Source organism: Pinus tabuliformis, chromosome 8 (assembly GCF_031772625.1).
Source record: "Pinus tabuliformis cultivar Carrire ecotype Pingquan chromosome 8, CPIR1, whole genome shotgun sequence".
Taxonomy (NCBI): Eukaryota; Viridiplantae; Streptophyta; class Pinopsida; order Pinales; family Pinaceae; genus Pinus; species Pinus tabuliformis.
This window is the reverse complement of record NC_142294.1, coordinates 2,023,231,972-2,023,244,546: the sequence shown is the minus strand read 5'-3', so window position 1 is coordinate 2,023,244,546 and position 12,575 is coordinate 2,023,231,972. Positions and strand designations below refer to the sequence as shown.

Below are 12,575 nucleotides of genomic sequence, written 5' to 3'. Positions count from 1 at the left end.
CTCTTAGCGAGGAATGTGTTCTAGCGCTGCAACTTACTGTTGCATCACTCTATCTCTGCATCATCTCCTGTTGCGTTGCTGATATCTAGCTCTACTACCCATCAACCACTGCATAACTCTGATTGTTGCATCCGTGTTGCTGCTGGCCCTGCTGAACTGCTACCAACACTACATCTGCACTGCAACCTTCTCCATTTGTTGTTGCTGCAACTGCAACAACTGCAACAGAAAAGCATCCAAAATACTTAACCAACTGTGGTCATTATGATGCATCCGTCATCCGAGTTTTGACTGCTGTTAACCTCTGCGCTGTCACTGAAGCCTCTACATTGCCACTAACTTTGCACTGTGCCAACTACACTATTGCCAACTCTGCTCTGCGCTGCTTAGTCTCTGACCTGCTACTAGCTACTACATCTATCACTCTGGCACCTAACTGCACCAACTACCACTGGTCCATCCTGCTACTGCATGTCTTAGGCTCCCGTAGCAAGGTATTAATTCATGAGGTGGACCTCCTTAACAATCCTACCCATCTTGTAGCTCTTTAGGGCCACAATTCCATATCACCCCACCTCACCCCTAAAGGCATTTCGGCAATCATGGCAAACTCTTCCTCCAATAGCCAGCCAATATCAGCGGATGCAACTTGATGATCCTGCTTGTCCCTCTTCCTAAGAGGACATTGAGTGTTGTAGTGGCCCATCTCACCACACCTGAAGCACTTGATCTTTGAAACGTCCTTCTTCCTTCTGTGCTGCTCCTACTGCCCCTTTTGATGCAAGGGCTACATCCTCCTCTTCCTTCATTGCTTTCGCCCCATTCCTGCTACTGTTGCTGATGGTGGCCTTCACCAGATCACGCCTCATCTCCTCCTGCTGCAGATCAACCCACACACGTTCCCAATCTGGCAGGTTTTCTCTGCCCAAGATGCTCTGGACGAAAACTTGTGAATCTTCAGAAATGTTATTGAGCGCTAATCGTACAAACTCTATAGGCTGGGGCCCTAACCCTACTGAATCCAGTTGATCCCGGACTTCCTAAAGCCTCTTAAGGAAGGGGTCTATACGCCCCTTGCATCCTCGTGCATCTCAAATTCTCTTCTAAGTACATCTTTCGCTGCTCGGAAGATCCTTCATATAGTGTAGCTAAGGCTTCCCACATCTATCAAGCAGTATCCTTGCCGGCTATATGGGATACTACATGATCTCGAACCCCGTCAAGAATGATCCTCTTAGTCTTCGCCATCTCAGCCTTGCTTCTTAAGGATCTGCATTGGCGGGCACAGCTACCACACTATTGACATACGCTTTGAGGTCATGCTGATCTAGAAGGCAAGAGATCCTAGCCTTCCAGATCACATAGTTGGAGGCTCTATCCAACCGATCTTGATCTCTCAACCCAGCTAATGCCATCTCCCCAAAAATAAAGTCAAATTGCTCCCTCTTCTCCTCTGCGCAACTGTTGTCCAGATATTCACTCCCTTCTAGAGTCAGAAATTCCGCACACAACTTTTGTTGCTCTGCTTGGAAAATTCGAACTTCTTGGCTAAAAGTTCTCTGAGGAAGAAATTCCCTCAGTATGTGCTCTTCTCTCCCATTGACGTTATTCTGTCAGGAATTGCTGCAAAATAATTGTGTCCCATGTGAAGATCTGCTCTACAAGGAAAAATACGTTGCTCCCTTCTACCTCTAGAAAGCTTCGATCTGGAGACTGAATTTCTCTGTCGACTCACTCAGTGAAATCGGCTTCTCCTCAAAACTTCGACCTCCTAGCCCAAGGACTGCACTGCCTCAGGGGTTTCAAATTGCTGCCTCTGCAGTAATTTCGAACTCCCTCTTCCTTTCTACAACTGAGCTCTTCTACTCACAACCTGGCTCTGATACCATGTGAAAAATCGGTTACCCAATTCCTATTGCAGCAAACTGATAATATTTCACCTACTTGTTAAATTATTTGAACAAGTTACTTGCAGTTTTCTATGAAAAATACTAAAATACATACACTGCAGCCTACACAAAATAAAATCCCATGGAAACTAAATATTGCACTAGAAATAAATAAACACACACATCAACACAGTTATTTTAGGGAAATGTCCCCGGAAAAACCCAATGTGGGAAAATCAATGCAACAGCTAAGGGTTGTATTATTATGCAGTAGTAATCTGAGTACAAATCGTTGGATGCCCAAACTGGCTCTCTGATACAGAGAAAAACTGACAAGGAGATAGTGAGAAAAATCTCACACTCTCTGGCGATCTAAATCTTATCCAAGCTCTGGATGACTGGCCCCATGCTAAGCTCTACGCAAATCTGTGTCAACCTCTCTGGGGTCTGCATCACCTCCTTCCCGGAATCCCCTGTTGTTTGGAACTTCGCTCCTCTGGCCCTCCAGTCTCACACCCTGGCTTCTGGCTCTAGATTTCGACTTCCTAGCTAAATCTCAGACTCCCTTTGAAGCTCTGCACTGCCTCTCGAAACCTCTCTCTGTCTTCTCTTCCTTGCACTCCCTGGATCTGGAAAACTTCCTTCGCTCTACTATCCCTGCCCCTCTCTCACTGCTTCGACTTTACTAAATCACTTCCGGCAACTCACAAATGCTACTTAGGAAATCGATTCTCTAGCAAAAATCAAACTACTCAAGTGTCCTTCTCCAACCACATCGAACTCCTTATAATCTCTCATTGGAGCTCCAACGACCAAGATTAGAACATAATCGATGGCTAAGATTGACTTGGAGTTGATCCTCGTCTTCTTCTAGAAGATTCACACTTGATTTAATTAATACCCTTTAATTAACCAGGTTTCCTAAGTTTATACTTAGGGAACCATTTAAAAAAATTAATCATTTTAATTGAATCATCTCTTTGTGGAATTTCCAAAAACGATTTCTGGGTTTTGGAGAATACATGGATTCTAGCCTCTCCACAAAATTTCGTGGCTAGAACACATCTGATGCTAAAAAAATCAACAGCCACTTCATGGATCCTTGCACAATTCACTGATTGTTCGTGTTCCACCTTTTGGATGAGGATGATGCCCCTGGACTACCATGCCCAAACAGCTTCACACTTGCACCACACACTTAGCAAATGTTCTAGGGCCTAAATGAAGGTGTGTCTCACTATGGGAGACAAAGGGAAGGCTTATGTCATCATTCTAACCTTTGCAGATGATCTACAGGCATTATTGATCCACTTGAAGACCCATGAGGATGTCATTGTGCCCCCTCACCACTTGGGGACACCATATTTGATTTGCTTGGATATTAAGGGGCCACCCCCAGGATCACTATGATCGGACCCTATTCTCTCACCTTGGCACACTTTGGACTCCACTAGGCCTCTTCAATGGCCCAACAAATCATTGTATCTATTATTTTTCCCTCTTAAGAGGCTTATTTTTGTATTATGGAGCTATCTTGGTGGGATTGTCACCAAGTCATGTCATTATTGTACATTATTTTAATGTTAAGGCGTCTTATTAGACTAATAGGCTATTTGAATCCCCTTATGGATTGTGTAAATAGATGAGAGGATCATTCATTTCTCTCATCACATTTTTGGATTGGACTATCTCTTCTTGAGAATTTCAGCTAGCCTCTTTGATGGATGAATTGGAAGTCTAATGCATTTCAATGTTTGGAAAAGCTTATCTTTTGTCTTAGGAGCTTCAATATTTTTGCACATTGATGATTGGAGGACTTTCCCTATACTTGTAAGGGTCATTTTCATGTTTTACTTGACACATATTGTCACTTGTGTAATGTTTGAATGTTTTCGCTCATGAAGTTGGTGTAGCTACCTTCAAGAGATGTGAATTTGTCAAAACGTGTCTTTGTGATGGCTTTTCATATGTTTCACGTTCAAGTATGATGAATAAATGTCCTAGAGGTATATGATTGTCATCATTACCTTGATAAGTCATCAATTGCAGCACCAACGAAGTAAAAACTTTCCTAGTTACCTAGTTGTTGCTTCTAGGCCATGCAAAGTTGCTAGGAGACTCCTTGATTGGGAATAAGTTATCTCTAAACATTGGATTACATTGAATCCATTCTTCCAATAGGATAGGCACTGGTCTGGTCCAAGGTTATCACCAAACGAATATCTTTTACACCTCCTTTTCCTCTTTCCTAAGCCCTAACCTAGAAGGCCATCTAGGGCATCACACGAATTTCATTGTAGCCATAAAAAATTGATGAAAATTGGTCTAGAGCTGCATTGTTGGGTCATCTAGAGGTCCTCCAAATTTTAGGTTATTCTGACAGTGGAATCTCGAGATATCCCAAGCCCTAGCTCGGACACAATTTCCCTAGTTTGTTTTTGGTTAGAGGCTTCATTAAGGATCATTGCATTCACATTTCAAGAGAAATATAATTCCTTTGATCCCCTTCTCCTCCCTAACTTGGTCAAGTCCATTAGTGTTGATCAACCCCAAACCCTTGACCTTGTTTAGGCCCACTTGGGCTTCTTTTTGGTCCTGCAACCTTGCAACTCCAATTTCACAAAGGAAACTTACAAACCCTTTTCTTTAGGATTCCTTGATCTTGGGTCCCCCTTTTTAAGTCACACTCATCAAACCCTTAGTCTTGGTAATCCCTGGGCCCTTCTAAGAGAGCCTTTCATGTTGCTTTTATAACAAGTAAGCCCATTCTCTGAGCCTCTCTAATGAATATTAGCCATCAACAGGAAAAGTATAAAATGGAGGCTTGGGGTTCATTTGGAAACACACACACAGAGAATTGATCTAGAGTTCAATTTCTGGAGCTAAGAAGCTGAGAAATCGAACTAACTGATCATTCAGCAACAGAGGGGCAATGAGAATCCAGGAGAAGGACTTTTCGGAGAATACTGACAGAGAGGCGAAGAGATCTTGCAGAGAGGCTAGGCAGTAGCGGGGAGAACTAACGCTGGGCCAGTCTGGGCCCACGCAGCCTTGACACAGAGCCAAAAGGGCCAGCGCAGAGCAGAAAAGTTGCCTGTCACGCAGAATCCAAAATTGTTGGAAACAATCGAAACTGTCGAGAACTGCCAAAACAGCTGGGAACTGCCGGAATAGCTGGGATAGCTGACGCAAAGGGCAAAAGAGCTGACGCAAGGCTAACGCAGGGCCAGCACAGAAATAGTCGGGATTAGCCAATCTTGTGCCGGCTCAGTCGGAATTCTGCCGGGTGAAGTGAGGTAAAACTCACTCAGATTTTCCACCAGTTATTTTCTCAGTAAAGGATGGCTAGATGAGCATCCTAGGTTTGTATTCAAATATTTCTCCTGCATAATAATAAACCCTCAGAACTGCTACATCGGTTTTCCCACATTGGGTTTTCCAGGGAAAATTGTGTCCAAAAATATGTGTGTCCTATGTATCTTGTTCTTTGCTCTGTTTTCTGTTTTATGAGATCAAATATTTAATTAGTGTAGGCTGCAAAAGTAATTTGCTTCAGTATTCAGAAGAATAACTTGATGAATGTAAATAAAAAATCAAGTAGGGAAAGTAGCTTCAGATTTGCTGCGGTAGGGGTTCCTTCAATCTAGGAATTTTCACATTGCGCCAGTACACGAGTCTCACAAACCACTTGTCCAAGCCCAACTGATTGAAATGCCATTATTTTAATGGCAGGTAAACGTCCAAGTCGGATTAAATAATCAAATTAGCTGTGAAGAGTGTTTCCAAAAGTAGGGATTTGATAACTTGCTCTCTTGGTCAATTGAACGAAGTGCCTAGGCAGCTCCTTTGCGGAGGAAACAACAGCTCCGAAAATGCAAATGTGAAATTTGAATCCACTTATTTCATGTCGAGATCTGGTTTGCAGCGCGTTTTCATGTCTAGATTGGATAATTAGCAAATGAGGCAGTTCTGAAAAGACTCATGAATATGAAAATAACCTCTCACACCAAATCTTTGAAGATCATGGCATATATATAATGAATATACCATCTACTGTCTATTGCTAAGCAATTTATTTGTCTCTGTTCCATTTCCTGTTTTTGGAACCAGATTCTTTTTGGAGTCAAGGCAATGTTTGGACAGCTTTGGGGTTATTACCTACCTTTGGGGTTATGAAGACAACAATGGAGCTAGGGTGTACAAAGGAGCAATACCGAATAAAAGAAAACTTGGAAGAAATGGGTGCCTCCTTTGAAGAATCAAAAATCAGTTTAAGTCAATTGAGGTGCACTCCACTTATATACAATCCTATAAGGTTATATAAAAAGAGCAATTGTTCATCTATAAGAATTTAATCAATTTGGCAACGAGGCAATTTGGAGAGTGATGAGCAAAATCATAAGTAGATAGATTGTAATGATCAAAAATTCATAAGGGGTGAATGCAGACCTCCCAAACCACAATCAAAACATGTGTAACTAGTCTAGTGCCTAATAAGCACAAAATTAAGTTAGAGCCTAAGCTTCTCCAACTTCGAAACTAAATAATATCCTCATCATCAAGACAATTCCCAATTCAAGGGAAGGTAACACCATCAACTACGATTGAGCCCAATTGTCGCCAAAGTTGTTGAGCATTTGGCTAGTTCCATGCCAACAAGTGTCCACTTCAAATTCCCTAAGGGTTAACAAGGGATGCCATCCACAAAAGTGGGAAGAAATCGTTTGGTTTCTCCTTGTAAGTTTTTCAAGGCAACTAAGGGAAAAAAAACACCGTCAACTACAATTGGCAACATCACCAATATTGTTTGTCAGCTCTAGAGAAGTGTCGGTCTTGATGAGGCTATCAATTTTACTTAAGTTCACCTTACCCTACAGTCAATCTATTCCAATCTTAGGGGCTCAGTCGTGAACAACCAACCGTTTTAAAACAACTTTTGTGATGAGATAGTATACGCTGTTAAACAACACATGCCTGCCACGGAAAATTATGACGTAAATCCTGGTTTGGCATAGGTACAAGTAAGAGAAGGGCCATAATGGCATCCTATTAATTTAATTGGGTATCTTTCGCAACTTTGACTCATCAATCCAAATAAAACCAAGAATTTATTTGAAAATGCTTGCGTTACACTCAAGAGGTGTATCACAACTACCCTCAGGAAGTCGGGCACCACAAGCTGCCCGTGTAGGCAAAACTAATCTGTATTGGCAATAAATGAGGAGAAAACCCCTGAACACAAGCAGTTGCGTCGTCTAAGTTCCAGAAATTAGACATACTCTTCCATCTAAACCATGCAGGACTTGCACCTAGCCCCAACCGCTTATCCATTCGTAGATGATGACAGACGTTTGATGATGGCATGACATGCCACCGTCTTCACCACTGAAGCAGGACCCGACCAGCAAAGACAGTTGCAATACTCTTATAAGTACATTTAAAATCCCATTTTCCTTGAAAGAAAAAAAGAACCCCGCAAAAGTTTGCAATGTTTGCTCAGCAGTTTTGTTAAGGCCGAGTCAGAATTTCTTTGGTCAGCACAAAATTTAGCAGACTTCCATTAAAAGCGTGGAAAATAAAGCAAAATTGATTCGAAGGATTCTTAACAAAAAAAATTAGAGAAGAAAACAGGTTTTACCTTTGTATCGTTGGCACTCAGGGTTTCCTGCACTGAAATTTATCAGAAAGAATGTGAAAAACCATGCAATCGACCAGCCATTTCCAGGCCTCATTCTTTAATTGTCCGTTCGACGCTTTCTGGCATCTGCTGGCGTGAAAAGAACAAATATATATATATAAATAAGTTATATCCACAGAGCCGAGAAGTTTTAGCAGCGAAGAAACGTAAAGTTGAAGGTTTGGGCCGCCTTTTTCCTTGTGGAGGTACTTTTTTAATCTATATAGCCATTATTTTGAATTTGAGAGCGGTGAGGGAATTTGAGTTTACCATCTGCGCTTTTGCCCCGTGGATATTTTGAGATGCTACCACTATTTATTTATGTGGCATATGACCTTTGGCAATGCTGCTACTTCGCCATTTGGCACGTGGATCATTTATGATGATAACAGAAATTAGATTAATACTTTTTGTCTAAGTGACCTTTCTGATTACTATCGTGTTTGTCTTAGTGACCTTTTTTTTTAAATCCATTTTTCACAATAAGATAACATTCTAGACCTTGTATGAGTACGTCCAATTATGCTCGTATAGATATGTGTTTAAGAATTCAACCCATCAAAAGGGAACCTTATTAGAAACCCTATTCTAGTGATGATTTTTGTTTTTGTTTTCATTCATTCTTTTTTAAATAACATGATTTTAGGGTATTTTTTAAAGGGTTATTAGAATATTTGTAAAATTTCATTGATCTTTATTTCTAGGTTGTTATATTTTTGGATAAGTTACTATTTTATTTTTAGGTTGTTAGTATTTATGGGTAAATTATCATTATTAGATGGTTATCATTACTATGGTGATTTATCTCCCTTGTGAACTTTATTAAGTTTAATAATAATTAGTCCATTAGAATAAAACTTATTTAACTCTAAAAGTATTGGTAATTTAATTTCTCTCTTGGAACTTTTTGTTCTTTTTAATTAGGCCATCATTAAGGTTATCCATATTTGGATTGCTTGTAGGTTTCAATTCAAATAAATTGATTGTTATTTATAAAATCGAGAAGTATAACCATTGGTGTAGTCTAATGACATATTAAGATCTAGTGATGGAACTAAACATGTATTATTTCAGATAGAAAAAATAAAATATATTTATAGTTTCATAATTAAGAAAATGAATAGACCTTAGTACATATATAATATGTGTAATCGTAGTCTAAGGACATGTTAAGATCCAATGATGGAACTAAACATGTCCTATCTCATATAGAAAAAAATAAAATATAATTATAGTTTCATAGTTAAGAAAATGACTAGATCTTAGCACATATGTAATATGTGTAGCTACGCGACACCAAACATGCATGACTCAATTTTTAACTATTTATCCTAGAACTTATCACCGACAAATGTTATTATAAATTACAAGAGCACTTAGATACCTAAAAGAATAATCATAAAATGTTTAAGGGAGTGTACATTCATGAGGGGCTTTACCATTTGTTAATTACGTCTAGCTTGGGTGCTCAAGTACTTGTCCTCTACACTTACATTCAAATCTCAATTGTGACATGATTACCCTACATGGTCTAGCAAGGATTGGTAAGATATAGACAATCTCATTCTTGGTTAAGTGCTTAAGGGTGGTATGAAAATTGGCTCTTATTTATTCGCTTTAAGAAATCCACTTAAATCAAATAAGTTTGCTCTTTATTCTTACTTTTGTTCCATTTCAAATGATTATTTTCATTTTTAAGTTTGGATTTCACTCATACCTTATTCTTTCAATTTAGGTTTTTTTCCATCTTCTTTTTTTTTTTAATTTGCTTTTTGTTAACTTACATTTTTTTATTTTTTTTAACTTACATTTTAATTTTTTGCTTATTTTCCTTGGTTTTACTTTTTTATTAAAATATTCATTTTCTTTTTTTCCTTTATTTTATTTCTTTTTTCTTTAATTTTTTTAATTTATTTTAAATTTTCCTTTTTAATTTTTCTATCCTAATTTTATCTCTTTATTTCATTGTTATATTATTTTTATTTACTTTATCTCATTTTAAAATTAATCGTTCTTCTTTTTTAATTCATATTCTTTAACTTTTATTTTTATAAGATTTTTTTAATTTATATTATTATAAAAAAAAAAAAATTTGATTCCACTATAATTTTTAATTTTTTTTCACGTGTGGTTCACGGACACCCGCGGTCACTGGGTGGCCGCTACGTCCACGAAAATATCTAAGCTTGATCAAGGGTATCAAGCCCCGCGACCAATAGCTAGGCCTAACCCCAAGGGCTTCAGGGAGAATTGACCCTGTGACCTCCCGAACGGCGAGGCACTTATTTGACCAGTTGAGCTAACCCTTGGGGCTTCACTATAATTATTTTATTTAACTTTATAATATATTTATTTGTGTTTTCTCTAATGTTGCATTTGATTTTTTATACTTAGTTCATTTAATTAACTTTTATAGCTTTCTCTTTTCTTTTTATCTATTCTATTATTCTCTCTATTCGTTGTGTTAAGTTATTTACTTTATTTTTCCTTTATTATTATTTTATTAATGTTTCGAATTTATTTTAATGGTTTAGGTTTAAGTTATTATTCTTTTCTTTTAATTCCATTGTTAGTTTCATGTGAAGTCATTGTCTTTGAGTCTCTATGGCCTTTGTAATTCCTCTTTGTATTCAGTGTTTGTTTATTCTCATTGTCTTTATTACAATCGATTACTTGACTTAAGATGGATTTGGTTATGTAACTCAAAACATCTTCATAAAGCAATATGACCGGATCTTCTAATGAACCTTCAAAACTCAAATCACATAAATTGGAAAGCACAGCCATGCGTGCATGCACACACACACACACACATAAAGAGAGGGGAGGAGAAATTGGACCTGTTAGCACTCCAAGAAACTCTCCTAGGTTGTAGCTCAGAGATGCCTGGTAACATATAAATCTTCAATATCGTTCTCTGAACTATTGGAATGGATTGGGGTTTAGATCAAGTTAGATGACTGTTTCAACTCTGTTTTCACTCAAGACATGCATGAACACCCTCAGCTTGACAAGGCTTTTGACCACTAATGCTCAATAGTTTATAGATTCAATGAATAGATGGAGAATCCTGACTGTACCAGCAGATACATACATAAACACATATGAATGGCTAGCTACAGAAAGTAAATGAAGCTTGCAAATCTAATTTATCAATGCAGAGATAAGATGACAGTTATCTGGCATTAGACACAGAAGAAAACATGAATAACTTATTCAAGTGCAAGCTTAGAACAGAGGAGAAAATGGCAATTGAACATGTAATAGCAAAAGAAGCTTGTATTACTGGAATGAAGATGAGACGCTGGGAGGAACAGAGTATCCACAGTCTCCAAAAGTTGAACCCTTCTTACTTCGAACTTTCAGCCATTTATAGGCTTTTTACAATACTCTCGAACTCTCTGAGGCTCGAGATGTCTTAATCTATCCCCTCTGTCTTCTAACTACTTGATGCCATAACTAGACAAACATGAGCTTAAAGAGCTCTGTTTCTAACAAACACGGTAAGAAAATTCTGGTAATTTCACTGCACTGTCAGGTGGTTCACTCGTGCCAACGATGTTCCATGATCATTTCTGTTGGTTCGACTGCATCGTGTTGTTGTTTTTTCCCTTTTTGGCCATGCATTTTGTTATTTCAGTTCACTGTCCGACTGTCAAAAACACTGACAAAGCCAACAAATTTCCTCCCCAAGGTGACTGGTGGGAAGTGGGGTATGGGGGCATTGGATTGGGAGGAATGGGCGGAAGAGATCAATTGCCGAAGGCTTGAAGCCGTGGCGGGAGCTGAATAAGTCTGAGCCGTCAGATCTTAGATGGGTAGATCAAACGACTATCGGGCGGAGGAGGTGCTCGACAGATAATGCCTGGGAGCGGTTTACTCAAGCGGAATATGGTTTATATTGGACGGTCATTGGGCGGTAAGTGGTAAAGGTCGAAGCCCGCCCAATTCCATTCGTCGAATGCCACGTAGCAGTGGAGGAGAGAGAGGAAACCGCTTTATCGAGCAGGTATCCCTCTCTCTTGTTGCCCGAGCGATATGCACGATAGTCATTAGATCTGGCGGAAATGATCTAACGGTGGTGATTGGTCGAAGCGGGTGAGCGTATAACGTTAGTCGGATGAAGTGTAGACCGTATGGGAACCTCTCCACGACAACAGAATAGACCATTTCCCTCCTTTAGTCTTCAAAATAGCAGCACTGCACCTCAGGGCTAACACTGGCTCCTTCTGGGGATGAAAGCCTCCCTGTGAGGTTTCAAGAACTGCAGACTACTACCTTTCCAGTAACAACCAAAACAAACTTATCTCCTAGTGTTCCATTGGGCATGGAGTTTATTTACATAGAAAACAAAAACTGAAAAAACCTATTACAATATTAAGGCCTTAAAGCCTCATATGAAGTAAAGTTTCAAAAACCGCCCATTGACTGGGCCATCAAAAACACCTTCCCCCTCCAAATTGTGCAGAATGAAAGTATTGTTCATCTGAACTTGAGCAATGACAAACGATCCCGTCCATAAGGCATCAAATTTACCATGGTTGCCCTTCTTTTCCTTCAATGCATCCCATTTGAGAACCCAGTCACCAACCTGAAAACTGTCCATTTTTGCCTTTCTATCAAAGGTTTCTTTGATCTTCTTCTGATGAATTCTTGACTTCTCAACCAATTGTTCTTTGATCTACTGTAATTCAACCAAGTTACTCATTCTCCTCGCCATGTCATTCTCTTCATCATGTTCTTCTTGCAAGAATTTGGCCACAGGGAGAATCAGCTGGATAGGAAAAACAGCATCAGCGCCATAAACCAGCTTAAATGGAGAATTTCCTATGGACTTCTTGTTGGTAACTCTGTCAGCCCACAGTGCAAACTTCAACTTGGAATCCCAACTCTTTTTGTTGTCCTCCAACAGTTTTTTGATTATCCTTACAAGAATCTTGTTAGATGATTCTGCCAGGCCATTGCCTTGAGGATAATATGAGGTAGAATGCACCAATTGAATGCCCATG

At 39.2% G+C, this 12,575-nt stretch overlaps 1 protein-coding gene across 2 annotated transcripts in view; it reads right to left on the bottom strand.

The window, feature by feature from the left end:
• Window positions 1–7,834, bottom strand: part of LOC149244545 (uncharacterized) — a 317,274-nt gene extending 309,440 nt beyond the window's left edge. The window contains exon 1 of one of the 2 annotated variants that reach the window (XM_089374885.1): window positions 7,528–7,834. In XM_089374885.1, coding sequence (XP_089231011.1) covers window positions 7,528–7,621 — 94 coding nt within the window. In that variant the 5' untranslated portion in view covers window positions 7,622–7,834. The remainder of the gene's footprint in view (window positions 1–7,527) is intronic. The other variant, XM_089374884.1, reaches the window with a different exon arrangement.
• Between the last annotated feature and the right edge of the window lie 4,741 nt (window positions 7,835–12,575).